The sequence below is a fragment of the Ictidomys tridecemlineatus genome, chromosome 4 (assembly GCF_052094955.1).
Source record: "Ictidomys tridecemlineatus isolate mIctTri1 chromosome 4, mIctTri1.hap1, whole genome shotgun sequence".
Taxonomy (NCBI): domain Eukaryota; kingdom Metazoa; phylum Chordata; class Mammalia; order Rodentia; family Sciuridae; genus Ictidomys; species Ictidomys tridecemlineatus.
In genome coordinates this window covers 87,007,323-87,029,772 of record NC_135480.1, presented here as the reverse complement: position 1 = coordinate 87,029,772, position 22,450 = coordinate 87,007,323, and the positions used below count along the sequence as shown (strand labels likewise).

General features: G+C 33.2%; 1 protein-coding gene across 3 annotated transcripts in view; it reads right to left on the bottom strand.

The window, feature by feature from the left end:
- Positions 1-7: 7 nt before the first annotated feature.
- The window catches only part of Cfap300 (cilia and flagella associated protein 300), a 37,499-nt gene continuing 15,056 nt past the window's right edge, over positions 8-22,450 (bottom strand). The window contains exons 4-7 of one of the 3 annotated variants that reach the window (XM_005329104.5): positions 19,604-19,770; positions 14,757-14,929; positions 8,475-8,541; positions 8-7,656 (exon numbers count right to left, since the gene is read on the bottom strand). In XM_005329104.5, the coding sequence (XP_005329161.1) occupies positions 7,528-7,656; positions 8,475-8,541; positions 14,757-14,929; positions 19,604-19,770 (536 nt within the window). In that variant the 3' untranslated portion in view covers positions 8-7,527. The remainder of the gene's footprint in view (positions 7,657-8,474; positions 8,542-14,756; positions 14,930-19,603; positions 19,771-22,450) is intronic. The other 2 variants (XM_078046917.1, XM_078046916.1) reach the window with 2 other exon arrangements.

The following is a 22,450-nucleotide window of genomic DNA, read 5'->3' as shown; positions in this document are numbered from 1 at the left end:
AGAGCAATTAAAATAATAAAACCATTTTATATTTATTAAATTTAAAAAATTACAGATTTGACATATAATAAATGTTGGCTAGACAATGGTGCAATAGGAATTCTTATATCTGTGGTAGAAGCATAAGTTGGTGCAATTACCTAAAAGAGCAATTTGTGAAGATCAAGTGAGGCTAAATATATCATATAACTCAAGAATTTTACAAAATATAAGCCTAGAGAACACTCTGTAGAAGACAAGTACAATTATATTCATTTCAGCATTGTTCATATAATCAAAATATCTAATGATAAGGGAGTGGATAAATAAGGTAAAGCCATTAAATTAAGATGGATGAATAAAAGCTACAAGAATCAACATAGATAAATTTGAAAAAATATTAAGGAAAAAAAAGTTGGGCAGGGCATATTGGCTCATGCCTGTAATCCCACTTACTCCAGAGGCTAAGACAGAAGGAAAACAGGTTTGAGGCCAGCCTCCGCAACTTAGGAGACCATGTCTCAAAATAAAAAAATAAAAAGGGATGGGAGAATACCTTAGTGGTATAGTACAGGCCTAGCATGCATAAGGCCCTAGGTTTAATCTCTAGTACCACAAACAACAACAACAACAACAACAACAACAACAAAACCCTTTGGATAGTGTTTGCATTTATGGAACTTTTAAAAATTCATTAAATAGCATAATATATTGTTAAAGGAAACATATAAGAAGCAAAAATATATGTAGGAGAAGGATGAACACAGATTTCAAGATATTGGTTACTTCTAAAAAGGAGAGAAATATTTTAAGAGTAGAAGCTTTCCTTAAGAAAATCTGAGGTAAGGCTGGGGTTTTTTTACATATTAAGAGAAAAAAAGCAATGGCTGGATCCACTGCAGAGATGATCAATCACCAGGGATCAAGGTAGGTGGACATTAGTCATCTGTGTTTGTAAAAAGCCTCCATCATTCTCAAGCAAACCAGGATTGAAAACCATTTTTTATTTGCTGGATTGAGACCAGTTGGGGTTAAAATCCTAACTCAGCACTTATTGCCCTGTGACATACAGCAAATTATTTAACCTCTTTTCAGCTTATTCATGTAAAGTGGAGATATGATAGTAATCTTTGACAACTAGCTTATTTTCTGCTTCGGTAACTATAAGTAACTGACTAACGAGGGGAGCTAGTTTATTTTTGTTTTTAATGTCAGAAAGCTGTTTCTCTGTAACTGCTCCTCATTTTGAATTTAGGGCTCTCATTACACTCCATCTCTTGAGTAGTATATGTCTGAGTGGTATGTATCTCAGGTTTGGTCAATCCAATGCTAGCATTTCAGGCTACAAGGATTGGTTAAGGAACAGGCACAGCACCCCATGAGAGCCAATGGAACTTCTCCTGCTAGTATGCTAGTAATAATGCTGTAGTATAAAAATAGACTCTTGAGAGAGAGATATTATTTTCTAGTTTGTTACTGTTTTTGAACTCCATAGGATATATGCTGGGTATTCTGACAATTTTGCATTACATGAGAAGATGTATGTGGCTTAAGAATGGAGTCAATAGGCAGTGTATGCCTGTAATACCAGAGATTGGGGAGGCTGAGGCAGGAGTATTCTAAATTCGAGGCTATTCTCAGCAACTTACAAGGCCCTAAGCAACTTAGCAAGACCCTGTGTCAAAATAAAAAATAAAGAGGGCTGGGGATATAGCTCAGTAGTAAAATGGCCCTGGTTTAAATCTCTACTACCAAAAAAAAAAAAAAAAAAAAAAAGTGGGGGGTACTGTGGTTGTGGTTCAGTGGTAGAATGCTCGCCTAGCATGTGTGAGGCACTGGGTTTGATGCTCAGCACCACATAAAAATAAAATGAAGCTATTGTGTCCACCTAAAACTAAAATAAATATTTTTTTTAAAAATGTCAACAGAGAGAAAATGCACTGAGAGAAAAAAATATATCCTGTATTAAATCAGGAGAAAAGTCAGATCAAAATACTATTGAACTTCTCAGTAACATGAGCTTATAAATCTATTTTTTGCTTAAAAATAATTTGTAGCAAGTTTCCTGTCACTTATAAACCCAAGATTCTACTGATTTAGTTAATCTCAAAAGTGTTTGATGAGAGGATTACATAAAATATGTCATGCAATAACATCAGTGACTGAAATAAAGGAAATAAAAATAATATTTTCATTCTGCTTCTGGAACTATAAACACACTTTTTGGTGAGGGATACTAGTTTGTTCATGTAATTAATGTTAAATAATGCTGCTAGTATAAAAATAGAAATAAGTGGGTAATCTGATTTCTTGCTAAATATTTTTACCATACAGTTAATGTAAAGGAGAAAGATGTAGTAACCCCTACAAAACTTAAGTAGATTTCTTTGTAATGTACTCATGAATGTGAAACATTTTAATCTTTCTTGGTTTTTGTTTTTCTTCAAGTGATATTCTTTTGTTCCTTTACCAACTTTCTCTTAACAAGACCCCCAGATCCTCTTGGAAGAATTTCCTGACTATCCTGTATAGATATTTTTTTCTGCTCAACTCTTTAGCAATTATCATCTCTGATACTTATCAGCTATCTTGTACTATTAGTAATATTAACATTTGTGTCTTTTTTCTCCCCAAGTACTGGAAATTGAATCCAATGGCACTCTACTGCTGAGTTACATTCTCAGCTCTCTTTTATTTATTTTGGTACTGGGGATTGAACCCCAGGGTGCTTTACCACTAAGTAAATGCCTTTTAAATTTTTGAGACAGGGTGTTGCTAAGTTGCTGAGGCTGGTCTTAAACTTGGGATCCTTCTGCCGGCTTCCTGAATATAGGCCACCACATCTTGCCCAGGCTGGAGTTTATATTGCATTTCTCCTGCCTCAGCCCTCTGAGTTGCTGGGATTACACGCCTGACTATGAGTAGCATATCTCTCCAACAAGACTTCAAGTTTTTTGGACATAATTTGGTATTTCTTTCTCTATGTTTCTGTTTGTCTCTCTTTTCATAGTATGGCACTGAGGACTGAACTCAGGGGCATTTTTACCACTGAGAAAAACACCCAATCTTTTTTATTTTTTGAGATGGACTCTCACTAAATTACTGAGGGTCTTGCTAAATTGTTCAGGCTGGCCTCAAACTTGTGATCTTTTTGCCTCAGCCTCCTGAGCAGCTGGGATTACAGGTATGCTCCTCTGAGGCTGGCTTAACAAGGTACCATTCAGGTTTTAGAACTTTCAGACTTATTTTCAAAGTTCTAAGGCACAAAACTTGTTGAGAATAATTTGAAACAAGAATGACAAGTCTGTGAATCAGAACAGTTGGGGAAGACTCAGGAGGAGGGATTTCCCCTATCTCACCACAACTTCCTATTATAGTTCCCACTTCCCTATCCTTAGTACTTCAGATACCTTTCATTTCAAAATCCACCCTGCTGGTGAAACCTTTGTTGAGCTGTATTTTTTTCTAATGAACCCTTTCTTGCGTTATTTTTTTCTTTTTCTAATGAGCATTTCATCGTCTCATAATTCATGATACCCAGAGAACATTCCATTGTTATTAACTCAGATAAGTTATTTGGTGTTTTAACTACTACTATAATCTTCTATTTGGTCACTGGACTTTCTTAACCCCAAGTCATCACTGCCAGTCTAATTTTTCCAGAATATCACTTACATGATTACTACCCCTGCTCAAAAAGCTCTGATTACTGGTAAATATTATATATTTAAAAGGATTTAAATTTCTTAGTTTTGTGCTTCAGTAAACAGGTTCATCTCTTTTCCTGGCGGTATCCAGAACTCCTGAAGAGGATTACTCAGTTTAATCACCTACTGATATGTGCTTATGTCCCCAAACCACAATGTGTGTTTTTGTTTTTGCTTATGGGACCTATGTGTCCAGATTTTCTAGCCTTCAGCCTAAATCTTTTTAATATCCAAATTAGAGTTCTGGGAGACATTTCTTGTTAAGTAATATTTGGAATTTCTGAAGAATGTTCTCAAGTCCCAGAAAACCACTTACATGACACTTGTGATGTCAATTGTCACATAGTCAGTTGTCTCATTCCAGACAAACTTTTACTCTCAGTTGTTGAGAGCTTGCTTTTACAAAGCCAGCTTCTACAGGCTGCTGCTGCTGTTCTCTAGGGACAATGTTGACTCAGGCATATTCCCAGGCTGCACATCTAATCCCACGCTGTACAGCTAAATCTAGACTATAATAGTTCACAAAATTTAACAAGTTTAGAATAACTAGAGGGGCTACTGTACAGAAAACTTAAGTTGAGAATCTAGATATAAGGGTTGCTAGAGTTCACTGGCCAGCCATCTGCAAAGAGGGTTCCATACTGATGCTCCCTGATTTCCGTTGCCAGTCTTTCCCCTTTCCTCACTCCCCATCAGCAACATTCATACTTCAAGGGCCAGCTTCTCTTCCTCCAACGAACTCGTGTCAGCTGGAAAATGGATATTTATTGAGTATCTTTCAAGTGCCAGTTACTATGCTAGGCCTTGGGGATATACAAGGGATAAGAAAACAGACAAAAGCCCTGTTTTCATGAGAAATAAATATTAAACAAATTAGTAAAACATTTCTCAGGTAAGAAAATAAAACAACAAACAAATAAAAACAATGGAAGTTTGCTGGCAGCTGGAAGTTTGCTGGGGCCCCTTCGGCTGTGGCTCTCAACATCCCCCCCATTCTGGTGTCCACACTCAGGGTCTTCATATTTTCTGGGATCCAAACACGGAGGATAAACCAAATTTCCCTTCTATCTAGTTAAGGTGATTGCAATCTGTAGAAAAGCATTTTGACCCCAAGAATGACAGCTTTTTACATTATTAAACAGTTTGGTTTCTTATTTTTTCATATTTCCTCAGTAGAGAATGAATACAGCCAAAATTCATGAAAATTTAAACTGCTTAGCACCACTATAAGCCCAATATATATACACTAATTTATGTAATTTTCAAAATTAACTCAGAGGGAGCTTTACTATTTTCTCTATTTTATAGAAAAGGCAAATAAAGCACAGAAAGGTTAAGTAATCAGCTCAAGGTCACATTCTAATAGCATAGTAAGAATTCAGGCAATCTGATAGCCTATCCCAAACTTTTTATCACCCTCCCATTATTCCTCTCCATTTAGATAATTTGCATAATCACAGAAGTTTCATTAAACTGATTTCCCCCAAACAATGGAGCAATGTTTCCTCAAAGATGCATTCTACTTCCTGCTTTGGAGCTGAGAGGAAACTATTGACAATTTCTCAGTTTCCCATCTTTTCCCTCTGGAATTTCATCCCATAGTCAGGCTTAGCACATCCTGCCTCATCTCACGCTACCCTGAACTTCTCTTTTTCAGTTGTAGAAAACCTACCAGTCCTTTCACAGAAGCCAGACTGAGCCCAAAAGTTCTACTCCCATTGATTTCTGCCCTCTCTGTATTCATGTAACAATAACTGTCTATAGTAACACTCTTAGTCATTACCTTCCATACTTGATTTATAAGGAATGCACATGCATGGATCCCTAAAGTAAATGGCACAATGTCTTGCATAGACTTGGTATTAAAAAAGAATTACTAATTGTTCAATTGATTGAGAGGGTTCTCAGGTTCTAGGAGATTATGTATTTTGCAGCAAGATTGGTAGCAAAGACAAATTTAGTTCTTGGTTTTGTTTTTATATAATTTAACATTAGGAAGTGTAAACATGCATTGAAATGTCATACTGTTCCTTGAACAGTATAATTATGTACAATTACTATATATTGATTAAAAACTTTAAGAAACTTATTTAAAAAAAGAAATTCAGGGAAAAAATCTGTGGATATTAGAGGTTAAATATCCCTAGTGTACAAATCTGAAATCTGAAATGCTATGAAATTTGAAATTCTGTGCAAAGTCAGCACTCAAAAAGTTTTACATTTTGGAACATTTAGGATTTTGGATTTTTGGATTAAATGTGCAACTAGCAAATATTCCAAAACACAAAAAACTCTGAAATCTGAAAGAGTTTCAGTGCCATATCAGATTAGGCATATACAATCTATATCAAAATGTCATTCAATAAACATTAAATGTGCCAGGTCATTTTTCTCATTCTTCTAGGTATTAAGAAAGAACAAACTTTCTCTCCTTAACTCTATACCCAAGTTGCCATGCTTCCTTCTAGATTCAAATCCAAGATTATGATCCTTGTTCCTAAAACACAGAAACACATATTCTAAACTTGCTCCTCTTCAAAGTCTCAACATTTCTTTCTTTTTTCTTTTTGGTACTGGGGATTGAACTCAGGGGCACTCAGCCACTTAGCCACATGCCCAGCCCTATTTTAGACATAATACCTTTATTTTGTATGGTGCTGAGGATTGAACCCAGAGCCTCACGAATAGCAAGGCAAGTGATCTACCACTGAGCTATAGCCCCAGCCCCTCCCAGACCTATTTTGTATTTTATTTAGAGACAGGCTCTCACTGAGATGCTTAGTGCCTCTCTTTTGCTGAGGCTGGCTTAGAAATCCTTCTGCCTCAGCTTCTTCAGCTGCAGGGTTTACAGGCGTGTGCTACTGCATCTAGCTTCAACATTTCTTGAAAGCTTCCCATCATCAATGGAACATATGTTAATCATATGTTTAAAAATAGAAATCTAAGTTTTACATTCACCTGATGAATGTAATGAGAGAGAGTACCAAGACAATTTGCTTCTCATTTCTTTTGCCAGCTTAATAATACCATCAGGGCAATTTTCTATGTTTACATGTAGCTTTTTTTATTAGCTATGGGTCGCTGCAGTTTTAATTTATGGTGTGATAAAAAGAGTTTACAATAATTTTCAGAACATTATTTTTTTGAGAGAGAGAGAGAGAGAGAGAGAGAGAGAGAGAGAGAGAGAGAGAGAGAGAGAGAGAGAATTTCAATATTTATTTTTCGGTTTTTTGGCGGACACAACATCTTTGTTTGTACGTGGTGCTGAGGATCCAACCAGAGCCGCACGCATGCCAGGCGAGCGCGCTACCACTTGAGCCACATCCCCAGCCCAGAACATTATTTTTTGAATTGAGGACTTTAAAGTAGAACAAATGAAGTAAAAATATTACTATGCTTTTCCTAATTCTAGATACATAAATGCAATGAAAAAAATGTAAACCAAATTAAATGCAAGTTGGAAAGGAGAGCTTCATATAAATAATTGGTGGTAGAGATGTTTAGTTTCCTGCTACAATTCCAATCCAGAATTAGTTTCTAAAATAAAATGCATGGAAAATCTTCTCACTTGAATCTAAACGCAGCAAATATGAACTAGATATTTAGTTCCTTGTAACTTTCTATAAAAGTTCCACAACTGTTTTGCATAGATTATATTAGGGATTCCTGTGTGAGTGTGCCAGACAAATTCAGAGAAAGGCATCTTGGTGTTTGCTTTCTTCTGTTCTAAGCAAATTCAACATTTTACTTGAATTATTATGCAAAGTAAATATCTATAAATTAGTATTGAAAGAGAAAAATATTAAGTTAAAAATAATAGAAAGGCAATCTGAAAACCTATTTAAGACATTTCCCCTACACCATAACAATGGTATAAAACATTAACATGACGCTTGATAGGATCCACAATAAAATAAGAAAATGTCTGTTCATGGTTCTTTGTTGAAGGGTAGCACACACCAGTAGAATCCTAAAAAAGAAAAACCTAAATTATTTAGTATACAATTACATTTAAATGATAATCAACATATTTTAATATTATATATTTTTTGTTAAAGCAACATGAAACATACATACATCCTTGACAATAAACTGGCAGTTAACTCATATTTTAAAATGTTGACCACATAATCTATTATGCTAGATGTATGTCTGTATTAAACATACATGCCTAATTCTTGTTCTTAAAGAATCTATAGTTCAAAGGGGAATTCCATCATATTTTAAAAAGTGCTTTTAATATGCTAATATACAAAATTTTCTATTTAGCAGTTTTCTCCTATCTATATATATATTTTTCAAACTTGATCTCTATGTGCCACATATTTCTTTTATGTTGTGCCCTAGCCCAGCATACAATATACAGTAAATACAATAAATATTTAATAAATATTAGCTAAGTGATTGAATGAAGATACTTAGAAACTGCTTTATGTGTAATATCTTTTGTATGATACTAAAATTCAAGTATTAGATTCTGTAATATAAAGACATTTATGGTACTCATTTATTTGAGGTACTCTTATTTATCTGTGTTCTTCTCCATTAAGTTACAGATTTAGCTCTATAATTAGTAGAGAAAATTAGATACAGATAATAGGAAGCATAGAAATAAGTTCAAAGTATTCTCCAAACAAAATCATACCTTATATCAACTTTTGACAAAACACTAAATACCACCCTTTTTTCACCTAGTCATAAATGTCCTAACTAACACACCATTTGTAGCAAGTCTATTAACAAGAAGTAACTAAATTATTTGGTTGTAAATTTTTGCTCAATACTTACATAGGCTGTGACTTTAAAGATAGAAGAAGTAATTTGTATTTTCTTGGTTTGAGGATGCTTTCGAACACTAGACAAGAAAAAAGATACATTTAAAATATATAACAAGCTTACTTAAAAATAAAATTTAATTAAGATTAAAAACAAAACCACATAGATAGCCTACAGTGACAAACAGCATCATAAGGATGTGGGCCAAAGTAAAAGGCCAAATCGTGGAGTAGGTGGGATATAATGGCTTGTAGGAGTACAGGAAATTGTGCATGGACTTGCAGGGCTCTGGATGCCAAGTAGGCAGTATAAAGTTTTGGGAAGCATACTCAGATCAAGAAATAGCCTTGAACTTTGAATTTGAGACATCAGTGATTGAAGTCAAACCACTAATTTAAATCTCTTCTAGGTAAATGAAGAAAGAACAAAAACTTCATGCAAATACATATTTGGATATATACTAGATGCATCTTGATTTCATGTTAAAAGAGTGATTTTTAAAATCAGATTATATGGCATTATCTCCAATTGAAAGGACCTAACGGAATCAATTGTCTTGGATTCCAGACTGCAACTATGAATTTACACAGAAACTTGATACTTAGGAAATAGATAAGGTGTTCTGATTATGCAGGTAAATAGACCAAAAAGAAAACTTGGCTTTGACTATTTGACAATAGAGCTAATAAAGACATCTTAAAGCCATTAAAATTATATGTATTATGTATAAAATAAGGATTTTTATATTGCACTTTAATGATCCCTTTTGTTATTTAGGTATTATTTTGTTTTCAAATAGAACATGAAAATATAAAATATCCAACTAAAGTGGTTCGAAAAGGTTGGCATCTGACGCTTCATCCAAGAATGAACAAGTTCAACTAAATTGAAATAATAGAAAACCAAATTTTACAATTAGGTGCGTGGTCAGTCTGAGATTCAGATGGTGAAATGACTACACCAGGTCACATAAACAATTATTGGATAAACAGGGATTTGTAAAAGTCAGATTGAAGTATAGATAGCTGTAAGGGATAGATAAAAACATGCGAAAGAATTAAACAACCTAAATACAAATGCCAGTGGTACCACTGAACTGTTATTTCACTTTGGACAAGATTAACCTCTCTGAAACTCAATTTTCTCAGATGTAAGCTGGACATATTATGGTTTCTTTTAGGATAAAAGAATTAAATGATATACATGAAGATAATTAATATAAAATAATATATATGAAAACTTTATATGTTTATCTTCATGAAATATATGAATATAATATGTATAAAATAATATATATGAAAACTATATTATGAAAACTTTGTTAAATCTATTGCTAAATTATATCATATAAAAATAATTTTCTCTTGGTAGCTCTCAGTTACTCTCCCTGAAGATTACCTGTGGCAATATGAAGAGAGGAAACAAACTAGGGATTGAGGAAATAAACAACAGACATACATTTTATGTTGTCAACATACAGTATTCATACATATTTAAAATGCCTTAAAGTTTGCAAAATATTATTTAAAGGTCACATAATTTAGGCATTATTTTGCCAACTTTACAGACAGCAGAAGTAGAAAAGTTAAATGAAATGTTTAAGAAAATCCAACTATAAGCGACATTTCTGGGAACAAAATCCAGATGACTGGGAGATCCATTCCCTCTCTTCTATACATCTGCTGTTTATCCCATACCTATATACCCTCTAAATACATATGAATCAAAGGTATTATTCATATGTAATATGAGTAGGTAAAATTTAAAGGAAGATCCCCCTTTGCCTACATTACCAGGTGAAAATATTGCTGTCTACTACATATGTAAAAATAATGGGAACAGAGAGGGGACAAGCAGGAAGAATGTAGACTGTGTGGAAGGGGTGTGTGTATGTGTGAATCTGCAAAGGCCTATAGTTGACCAGCCCCAGCCATTTTAGGGTTCCTGATTCCTAGGTAGTTTTCATCTCTACGAGATATTTCTTTCATAGTTAAACCCAGGACTCATATGATTAAACTGATTTCCAAATATTTCTATAAATTGGGTCAAGGTAATTTTATTTTTCTAATGCCTAAGCTATACTACAAGATGAAGATGGCATTTAAAAATCTGTGCTTATCCAAGGATGACCATAACCACCATATATAAATATTCATATATACCCATAGCTAGGTGGCTAGCTCAAAATAAAGAACATATGCATAGTTATATCTAAATCAAAACAATATGGGGGTGGTATATGGTATAATCATGTGTAAAATTTATTGAGTTATATGTATACTTATGATTTATTTTTATACATATTATTATTATACATATTATTACTATATGTAAATTGTCTCCATAAATATATTATTTAAAAAATAAACTACCACTTGCACATTACTAGAAGTTGATTCCTAACAGAAATAAATCATATTATTCTATTTTATTTCTTATGCTAATTATATCTAAGAATTTCTAAATTAATTTTAAAAAAGTAAATTCAGTATTACCTGTTATATATCTCTAAGGGAAAAAAAGGAAATGTAAAATAACAATCATTAGTGTCTTAACTGTTTTACTAATAATTAACGTTATATCACATCTTTGGGCTTCACTAACTCCCTCGTTAGATAATCATAAGTTCCTTTTTTTTTTTTGTGATGCTAACAATCAAACCCAGGGCCTTGTGCATACTAGCCAAGCTTAAAATTATATTCAACATTTATAGCTATATCTATATATGTATATGTAGATATAGATATATTAATCATATTAATGGTTTGGAACATCATTTGTGATAATTTCTGAGAATTTGTCTTATACTGACTCTAAACTTTAGGGTAAAAAGACTATATTGTAAGCAACACTACTCATTTTAAATAACAGGAAGCCCACTGCTTAACTAGCATCTGAAAGCCATAATCTCAGTTCAAATAATAAAATTTTATCTGGGAAGAATAATTGACTTGGGAGAACTCTCTCAAAACTTTGGTATTGGGAGAACTCTCTCAAAACATGTATTTAGGGGCTAGAATTGTGGCTCAGTGGTAGAGTACTTGCCTAGCATTCATGAGGCACTGGGTTCAATCCTCAGGTTCACATAAAAAATAATAAGTAAAATAAAGGCATTGTATCCATCTAACAAAACTAAAGCAATAACGACAACAACAAACATGTATATATTTGAAATAATTACTTGCTTATTAAATAAAATGGTTCTTAAGTATTACCTACTTGATTTAAAGAAACAATAACCTTCAAAAAGAAAGCATTTTTCAAAACACTTAAAAGACGTATTTTATAGGATCTGTGATAATAGATGAGGAAAAAAGTATTTAAAAAATATTTTATTCAGGCTGGGATTGTGGCTCAGTGACAGAGAGCTTGCCTTGCATATGAAGCACTGGGACTGATCCTCAGCACCACATAAAAAATAAATAAATAAATAAATACAAGAATTGTGTCCATTTACAACTAAAAAAAAGATTTTTTTCTTTTGTTTGATTCAGAATTCCTAAAAATCACACTTCATAGTGTGCCCTTGACTTCCATAAACAAAGAATGGATTTTGCTGGAATACTTTATTTATAATGTTTATCTGCAAGGGCAGATTAGATCCTGTAAAGCAGCTGCTGCATGTTTCATTAGAAAGCTAGCAGAGGTCTTTCTAATGTATGCAAAACACCCAAAATTCTAATAAATAAATGGGGAAAAATACTTCTTTGTTAAATTAGCTTGGTCAGATGACTTGGTTGGATATGTGGCTCAGAATTCTGAAAAAGTACTAAAGATATTTCAAGTCCCACCTTACATATTCCTTGATGACTACTATATCCATCCACTTTATCACTACCAATAGATGACAGGCCTTAATAAAATAACACAGCATTTGACCAAAACCAGCTTGACCAATATGAGGAAAGATGTATTTTATAGTACATATAGTATTTTATAGTACATATAGTGCATGTGAAAAACAAACTTTTAAGGGACTCAGATCAATTATCTAGTCAACTGCTTTGTACTGGTACCTAAATCATCTTTTTTAAAAAAATATTTTTATATGTAGATGGATGCAATACCTTTAAATAAGTAAATATTTAAACATAATTTTCTACTGAAGTGCTTTGAGAAGACCATTTCATTTCTCCTTGTTCAGCAAAGAAATTCGTAAGTATGTTTAAACTTGCACCATTAGGAGAAATATTTAATGGTTCTCAAAAGCACTGCTCCACTTGGGCCAGTCTCTTTCCTAATCTCCTCTAGAATGACAGACTTGTTATGTATCTATCACCTTTAAACTGGCAACAGAATGGTCCTCATAGACTTCATTCCATCAAGACTTCCCTGATGGCTCATACCCATACAATATCCTCTTTTGAACTTCTGGGCTATTACTTACAGTATAAAAAGTAGCAAACATTTGCCTATAAATAACTGAACACACTTGGGGCTGGGGATGTGGCTCAAGCGGTAGCACGCTTGCTTGGCATGCATGCGGCCCAGGTTCGATCCTCAGTACCATATACAAACAAAAATGTTGTCTGCCGAAAACTAAAAAATAAATATTAAAAAATTCTCTCTCTCTTTTAAAAAAAAATAAATAAATAAATAAATAACTGAACACTTGATTACATAAATAATTTTACTTTATAAAGATTTTAAACAATTCCTTTACTATTATATGTAGTTTATTGCAATTTCTTAAGGAAAGGACTATTTTGTTGTTCCTCTTGTAGCCTGTTTAGAGCCTAGTAGAGTTCTGTGAATAATACTGATACTTGCTGATTACCTGATTAAATGATTCTACACTTACTTTTCTTGTAAGATGTCATGAATTTTGACTGCTCACTTTATGAGTGGTCATTACTCTTTTCTAGTCATACTTTTTCTTAGCACCCCCAAAATGTAGACGAGAATTACAAGTAAGAATTCAGGAATGGGAATGTTGGGAAAAAAGTAGTTTCTGCAGTGTTGAGGACCTAAAATTATATCTGTTTCAAGTATCTCCAACAGACCTTTGGTCTCCACAGCACAGGTAGTGAGGAATTCTACAAACTTCATACTGACAAAGGGATCCACCAAGGCACTACAATGGTAATGGGGTACTTTTTGTGTGAGCATGTTGAGGGTACACTAGGTAAAGACTTCTGGTCTTTAATAGTATCAGAAGTGGTCTACAAGTTTTATACAACTGTAAATTATTAGGACAGAAAATGTTTGATGTAGGCATGTATATACTTTTTCTGAAATTGTATTTCTAATGAATCTGTTTCAAAAATCTATGTAATGACACCTTTTCATTAAAATCAGATACAGATTATAGAAATATTTTTGTTTTTAACACCATATTAGAAATAAAAAAGTAAAATAAATCATGTAGTTATATATATATGACACAGGGACTAAATATAGGAATTAACTTGTTGAGTAAAGGAACAATTAAGAATCTGATAAAAGTTAATTCCGTTATTTTCCTAGTGAAGTAAAATTATGTACCTAAACTCTGGAACTCTCTGCTTCTCATTTGTATCCAACTTGTCTATAAAGATGATCTAATACCTTCATAATTGAGAAAACCCTAACAAAGAACATTTACTTAGTTAAAATAAGAATAAGAAATTTATAAAGTTTTAATCCTCATTCATCTGCAGTAAAAGAGAGGGAAACAAAGAAAGTCTATTAGAATTTCTAAAACCAACTATACAGCTTTGGGATGAATTTGACAAGGTAAAGATGACACCTAAATGAAAATTCTTCTATTTCTTTAGAACAAAGGAAATAATTATTACCTATTAGTCAAGTAAACTCAAAATCCTGAGGGATCTTTTGTGTGCCTTTGTGATTTAAAAGGAGATGAGTCAGTGGGGGAAGCCTGGAAGATGGCAGTCCATAATAAGGGATAGAATGGGTGATTGGTCTAACTGAGAAAACAAACAAAAGAGATAGATGAGCAATGAGAGGACTTAGAATTAAAATAAAAAGAATTCTAGAAATCTTTCTAACTTGGAAAAAGGGGAGGTGGTTACAAGAGTGGGTGAGGTAGTGCTGTTTCTACACACTCTGGTGATTAATATAATGATAAGGAGGTGATCCCATCATGATTACTTTTCTTTCTTTTTTCGAGACAGGGGTCTTACTTTGTTGTTCAGACTGTCCTCAATTCCTGGATTCAAGTGATCCTCCCACTTCAGCCTCCTAAGTAGCTGGGACTATAATAATGTACCACCAAGTCTGGCTCCTACCATGGTAAACAAACCATTTGCTGTATTAACTAGAGATTTATGTATTGTGATCTAGCAACTTTACCTCACCAGATCCTTATAGATAAGTTTTGTTGTTTCCAGGTATGGTTTAAGCACATCTTCATACTGACAAAGGGATCCACCAAGGCAAAGATGTTTAAAAAGACAAAACAGGAACTCTTCTCTGTCTGGTTGCCTGAATACTTCATATTTTTCAGAGTCTTCCACTAGCAAAACCTAAGATGATAAATTAATACTAATGTAATATAACCCAGGATTTTAATTTTTAAGTTTTTAAACATATCAATTTACATATTTAAAGATAATCTTATTTATTTTTTGGTGCTGGGGCTCAAACCCAGGTCTTCACTCATGCTAGGCAAGCACTCTCTGACTACTGAGCTACACAACTCTGGTCCAATATTAAACTTACTTTAAGAACCAATCCTGAGGCAATTGGAGAGAATATATTTGTGATCTGCACTTATTTTGCCTCCATTTTTTCATGAGGTCCTAATATTGGATTAAAGGAATAAATGAAATTTTAAAAAATAGCAGCCAAGTCTTCCTTTATTCTAATTTTTATTTTTAGTAATTATTTTAGTGCTATAGTATTTTTGGTGTTAAGTCACTTCAAATCTTATTAGGAAATAAACTAAAGTATAAATGAGAAAACTGCTCCATTCCATAAAGTGTTTCACCTTTGTTTTTATCCAGAGGCTAAACATTAATGGTCATTTTCTAAGCATTCTCACATTATTTGTTTGCTTTTAGAGATGGGTTCTTGCTATGGTACCCAGGCTGATTTTTAACTCAAGGGTTCATGTGATTCTTTGGCCTTAGCCTCTTGAGTAGCTGGGATTAGTGTCTGGATCACTACTTTCTTTATATCCCCAGCAGGTTCTCCAATTTTGAGCCTGTCAGGTGTTGGAGCTTCATATCCACCTTTCCTTTTCCTGGTCCCTCTAATAAGATTACTTTTTACACATCATACCTGTACATTGACTCTTAATCTCCTGAGACCTTGCTACCTCTTTCAGAAAACAATTTGACTAGGTCTGATATCAAGGATTTTTTTTTATATCATTGAGCATTACAGAAAACATGCATTTACTGACTATAGGTGATGAATGTAAGCTATAAAAGAAGGTGAAAATTGTAAGTAAATAACACATTTTAATTGTTTATATCCAACCTACTTTTAAGAAGAATGTGAAATACCTAACAAGAAAACATCGATACAGCTGGGTGTGGTGGCACATGTCTGTAATCCCAGCTACTTAGGAGACTGAAGCCAGAGGATCACAAGTTTGAGGTTAACCTGGGCAACTTAGCAAGACCCTGTTTTAAAATAAAATAAAAGAAAGAGGCTGGAGATAATGCTCAGAGGTAGATTACTTTCCTAGCATGCAAGGGGCCCTAGGCTCAATCCCCAGTATTGCATCAAAATAAACAAAACAAAAAAAAATTTAAACATAAATACAATAAGACCAATGTAATGAAAGACAAAAATTTGTTTTAAAAAAACCTCAAAAAAGTGGGACAAAAACTCTTTTATATATAAAGAACTCTAGTGGATAAAGCTTTAAAAATCATGTATAATATTTAACACTATAACAAAATACGATGAGTTATATAAGAATAACTGTCTAGTAGCAAGAATTACATTTAATTAAGATAATTAATTAAGCTTATTTACAACCTCTAAGGAAAACACAAGGTCATCGTGTAAGAGCTATTTAAAGAATAATAAACTCTATGGTGTTGTCCATATACAGTTTATTTATAATGACTGATGAAAGTCAAGGTTATGTATAATAAAAGGGAAGGGGAAGTAATTCATGGTTTATTGTCTCTGGGCATGCTATATGTAACACTTATACTTTTCCACTTCCTAACTTACTCCTTTTTTCCTTCCCTATAAATAAATGATGTAATATTAAAGCTTTTGTTTATAGTTACTTGAAGATCTGAGTACTAGGGTGAACAAAGCAATTAGGAGTTAACACATTCCCCCTCCACTACATTCTGGTGATTGAATCTAGGAGTACTGTGCCACTGAGCTATATTCCAACCCCTTTTTATTTCATTTTGAGACAAGTTCCCACTAAGTTGTCCAGACTGGCTTGGAACTTGCAATCCTCCTGTTTTGATCTTCCAAGTTGTTGACATTACAAGTATGTGCCACTGCACCTAGTAATTAATAAATGTTTATAATGAGCACTGTTATACACTGTACTGATTAGACTGCATAATTTTAAAATATGACAACTAAAAAATTTTGGAATGAATATTAAAAACATTATATGACTGTTCTCTCTTCCATTTATATACAGTTTTCTGGCTGTACAGCCCTGAGATGGCAGATACGCAATGGTTAACATTGCATATCTGAGTCATAGTCAGGAAAGAGGCTATTATTAGTGCTTACATTACAGTGTGCCAATAGAATATGTATAGTCGCACAATGTGTGTGGAGGAACTTTTTAATTCAAGCTAAAACTGGAAATAATAATTATTATATTATTACTAATAATTATTAATACACTATTATTATAATTATCATTATTTTCTGCCAGAAAGTAACCAATTATAAGACCTTCCTTTGAGCTGGGGATATAGCTCAGTTGGTAGAGTGCTTGCCTCACATGCACAAGGCCCCAGCACTACCAAAAAAACCCAACTTCTCTATTGCCGTGGAGTGGCAAAGAACATAAAAGCAAAATACATAGGGAATTTGCAAGAAAATACTGAGTTCTAGCACTTTAAGAATAAGGGTGCTTGACATTCCTGGCAATAAATATGACAGATAGCAGGCAGTTTTGCAGATTATTACACTGGAAAAACAAATCCTCCTTTAAGAGTTCATTCATTGATGAGGTCCTTTTAATTTCAGGTAAATTCTCTGAAATTAGAGGTAAGGATTTTATGCCAGAATGGAATGATGGAAGAGGGAAGAAGGGAGAAAGAGAGCTGAGATTATCAGTATTCAAAAGGAGGAAACTCAAACCAAACATTTCCTAAATGGTAATTTCCAGTTCTTAGTAAAGTAGAAATTAATGTCAATCCCCATTGTATTTATTTCACATTAGATATAAGCATACTTCATTTCAATAAGTTAATCTAATTTCCTTCTTAAGCTAAGTTAAAAGGTTTTTTTAGGTGCATTCTAGTGTAGATTAATGTATAGTTGGGCTGGATACCTCTCTTTCCCCTACAGCGAAGATTTCTGTGTTCAGAATTGTAAATTAGCAGCTGCCCTAGTTCATCCAATCTGGATTTGTAATATATTAGATTTGTATAATCTCCCTTTTCTCTGTTTCTAAAATTTTTTTTTTAGTTGTCAATGGACCTTTATTTTTTGTTTATTTATATGTAGTGCTGAGAATTGAACCCAGCCTCACACATGCTATGCAAGTGTTCTACCACTGAGCTACAAACCCAGCTCCCTCCCTTTCCTCTTAATGGAGAATAGCAGTAGTTGTTGCTAATATAACAAGTTTACTAAGTGCCAGGTATAGTGCTAAGCACTTTATGTGTATTATCTCACATAATTCTGACATTATGCTTATTTTACAGAGGAAAAGAAATCTTAGACTAAATATCATGATAATTAAGTGGCAGAGCCTGGTATGCACTGATGTCTAGGTTCAATTATTACAATATTACACATATTATATATATTTTATAATGTTAATACATTTCACTTTAACAGCATTTCATACTTTCTAAAAAAGTACATTTAAGTATTTCCTCAATTCATTTTTCAATGCTTTTAAGAAGAAAGTGTTTCTGTGTTATAGATTGAATGATTTGCCTGAGGTTATTATAGTGTAAATAATAAATCAGGAATTAAATAATACATGTATTTGATTCCATGTTCAGTGTACCTCTCACTAAAACAAAATTTAATTTAGTTTATCAAATGAGTTTGATACTCATTTTGATACTCAACCCAACCACATTGAGTTGATCTTAGCAATAAGAGAGAAAGAAGTTTTTACTCAGGATTTATTTTTATTTTTTATTTTATTTTTTGGCAGTATTGGGGGTAGAACTCAGGGGGAATTCTTTCTCTGAGCTACAGCCCTACCCTTTTCTATTTTTTTTTTTTTGAGACAGGGTCTTGATAAATTATCCATGTTGGCTTCAAACCTACAATTCTCCTGCCCTAGCCTTCTGAGTCTCTGGGATTACAGGTGTGTACCACTGCATCCAGCACTACAGGCACATATTTGATATTTGTTTGATAGGCCAAGAGCCTCAAACTAAGCACACTTTTTTTTTTATGTGACACAGGGTTCTTACATAACTTTAATATCAGAAAAATAGCTATTAGTTAAATAGGCAAGTTTCTCTATCTCTTCATTGTAGACATGTTGGGCCAGATAACTTTTTTGTGTGTGGAATTTTGAGGAACTGTGCTGTGAGTTATATTTAGCAGCATCCCTACTCATCAGATATCAATAGCATCCTGTAGAGAGCTACTGAAAAATATAAAAATAAGTACATCGATAGTAAAAGTGCTATCCAAGAATAAATGTATCAATCTAATGATTATTACTGATCATTTTTATTAACAAGAAGTACTTTATGGGCTTTAAGCAGGCAATAGTTTTTGACATTTTGCATTTCTTTTTTTTTTTTTTAAAGAAAGAGGAGAGAGAGAGAGAGAGAGAGAGAGAGAGAGAGAGAGAGAGAGAGAGAGAACGAACGAGAACTTTCTTTTCGATATTTATTTTTCAGTTTTTGGAGGACACAACATCTTTGTTTGTATGTGGTGCTGAGGATCGAACCCGGGCCGCACGCATGCCAGGCGAGCGCGCTACCGATTGAGCCACATCTCCAGCCCAACATTTTGCATTTCTTGAAATAAGATTTCAATGTGAAATTTAAAAATTCTATACTTACTTTTCGTAACTCATCAGAAATGAGAAATGGATCACAAAAAGAATCTAAACACTTAACAATATGACCATTGTCTCGTACAATATCTTCATCATATAACCGATTAAAAAATGACATTGAAAGCTGTGTGCAAGGAACATTTATAGCTTCAATTTTTTTCACTTCAGTTCCTGGAAAAAATATTTTAAAAAGAGATAGATAAGTTAATTTAATATTTTCAGTTCTAAAATAAATCACAATTCAGAGACCTAAGAAATAACCAAATATGACATTTTGATATATGTTGCATGAAAATGTTTTGGTCAATGATGGCTATATACAATATGGTGGTTCATAAGATTCTAATGGAGCTAAAAAAATTCCTACTGCATTGTGATGTTGTAGATGTCTTTAACATCATAGTGCAACGCATAACTCACATTTGTGGTGATGCTGGTGCAAGCAAACCTACTACACTGCCAGTCATATAATAGAATAACATACAATTATGTACAATACATAATACTTGATAATGTCAATACATGACTACGTTCTGGTTTACATATTTACTGTATTATACTTTCTATCATTATTTTAGAGTGTATGCCTTCTATTTATTAAAAAAAAGGTGAACATAAAATGTGCTGTCTTAAGCTAGAAGTAGCTTCATACATCTCATGTTTATTGCATCTCTTGATTATAGCAAGAGGTCACATTGAAAAAATTGACCCATACCATCTAGATTTGTGTAAATACACTTTTATAATGTTCATATTACTAAAGATGAATTTCTCAGAATATATTCCATTGTCTAACAACATATAGCTGTACTTAAAAGACATATTAGTTTGGGGATATTATTAAATTCTTATTTTGCAGCTTATTTGTTTTTAATTAATCATTCAAACATTGTAACAAAATCTTACCATTTCAGGACTAGAGGAGCTAAATTGGAGAATACTTGAAAACTAAGCACACTTTTTTTTATGTGACACAGGGTTCTTACATTACTTTCAATATCAGAATTGCCTATAAAAGTGGAGGAACTGCTGAGCATGTAGGCGCACACCTGTAATCCTAGAGGCTTGGGATTCTGAGACAGGAGGATCACAAGTTCAAGGCCAGTATTACAAAAAAGAAACAAAAACAAAAAACAAAGAAACTTCTTTATGTGATCTTTGGATTTGCATCATGCTCAATGTTTTATAATCTGTACCACAAAATTTTAGTTAATGGATCTTGAAAACATTTTCTCATTTAAAATTTTCTCCTTTGTGATTTCATTTATAGTGTTTATTACAAAAACGTTTCCAAGCCAAAGTAAATTTCAAAGCAGGTTTAGTTAAATTATCACAAGTTCAGAATTATAGAAATTTGAAAAAATGGCATTTTGTCTATTTTTCTTTTATTTAGCTTTAGTTTTTCTCCTTTCTACCTCTTCCCCAATCCCACACGTATTTCCTGAAGGTACTTTCAGGAATGGATTTTCAATTACTAAAGTTTCCATTAAATTACAGAAAGGCACAAATTAAAATGAATGTTTTTATGATTATATCAAATAATTATTCCCCCTCTCTTTTATGTACACACATACACACACATTTACTCAGATATAAAAGGATGGTATTCATTTGTTCAATGTTTTAAGGAGCTTATAGACCTAGGTGTGGTGGCCCTTGGCGTATCCTCTTCCTGGATACTTTTGCTAAACCTCTGACCTGAAAAGTAGTGTGTGCTAAGAGTAATTAAAACTGGCAGTTGTTTGCACTTCCTATTTCGGCTGTCCACCTAAAGTCATGCTAGGACCTGTTGCTGTAGGTTATGAACGTTAACTAGGCTAGTGTGGAGACAAGAAGGATGCCTGGAGCCAGGAACTATGTATGCCTCAGTAATTGCAAAAGCTATGATGCCAAGAGAAGCTCCTTTTGTTTCAGAGGCAAAATCCTCTTGGGGATAGATAAATTTAAAAGAACATAGAGAATGATAAATTAGTTCTGAGTATTGTTGAAAGATTAAAGACAAGAGCAGTATACAGCAGATCAGTTTCAAAAGATTGGTTGGTGGCCACAGGATGAGGGACCTATGACACTGGGACACATGCCATTTTAATAAATCTACCTCAGCTCTGATTTGGGGGGTGGCAGGAAGGTTTGGTTAGTAAGAAATGGTAATTAAATTCAAATCACTGAGGCATGAAAATAGCATTTGCTATTGACTGGGTTATATGCCTTAAAAATTTACATGTTGCTCCTCAGATACATTAGTATTCAGAACATACAAAGAACTCAAAAAATTTAACACCAAAATCAAATAACCTAAACAATAAATGGGCAAAAAAACCAAACAGACATTTCTCAAAAGAAGAATATAATGGTCAAAAAATATATGAAAAAATGTTTAACATCTTTAGCAATTAGGGAAATGCAAATTAAAATGACATTGAGATTTCATCTCTAGTCAGAATGACAAATGATAATAAATGTTGGTGAGGCTGTGTGAGGAAAAAGGTACACTCATACAATGTCAGTAGGACTGCAAATTAGTTGCAAGCACTCTGGAAAGCAGTATGATGATTCCTTAAAAAACTAAGAATGGAACCCCCATATCCCACTTCTCAGTATATAACCAAAAGATCTAAAATCAGCATTATATGGTGACACAGCCAAATCAATGTTTATAGCAGCACAATTCACAATAGTCAAATTATGGGACAAACTTAGGTGCCCTTTGAACAGATATAGAAAATGTGAAAACACACACACACACACACATATAAAATGGATAAATAAATATATATATATAAAGATATATATATATAATAAAGATATATATTCTATATACACACACACATATATATACATATACATACAT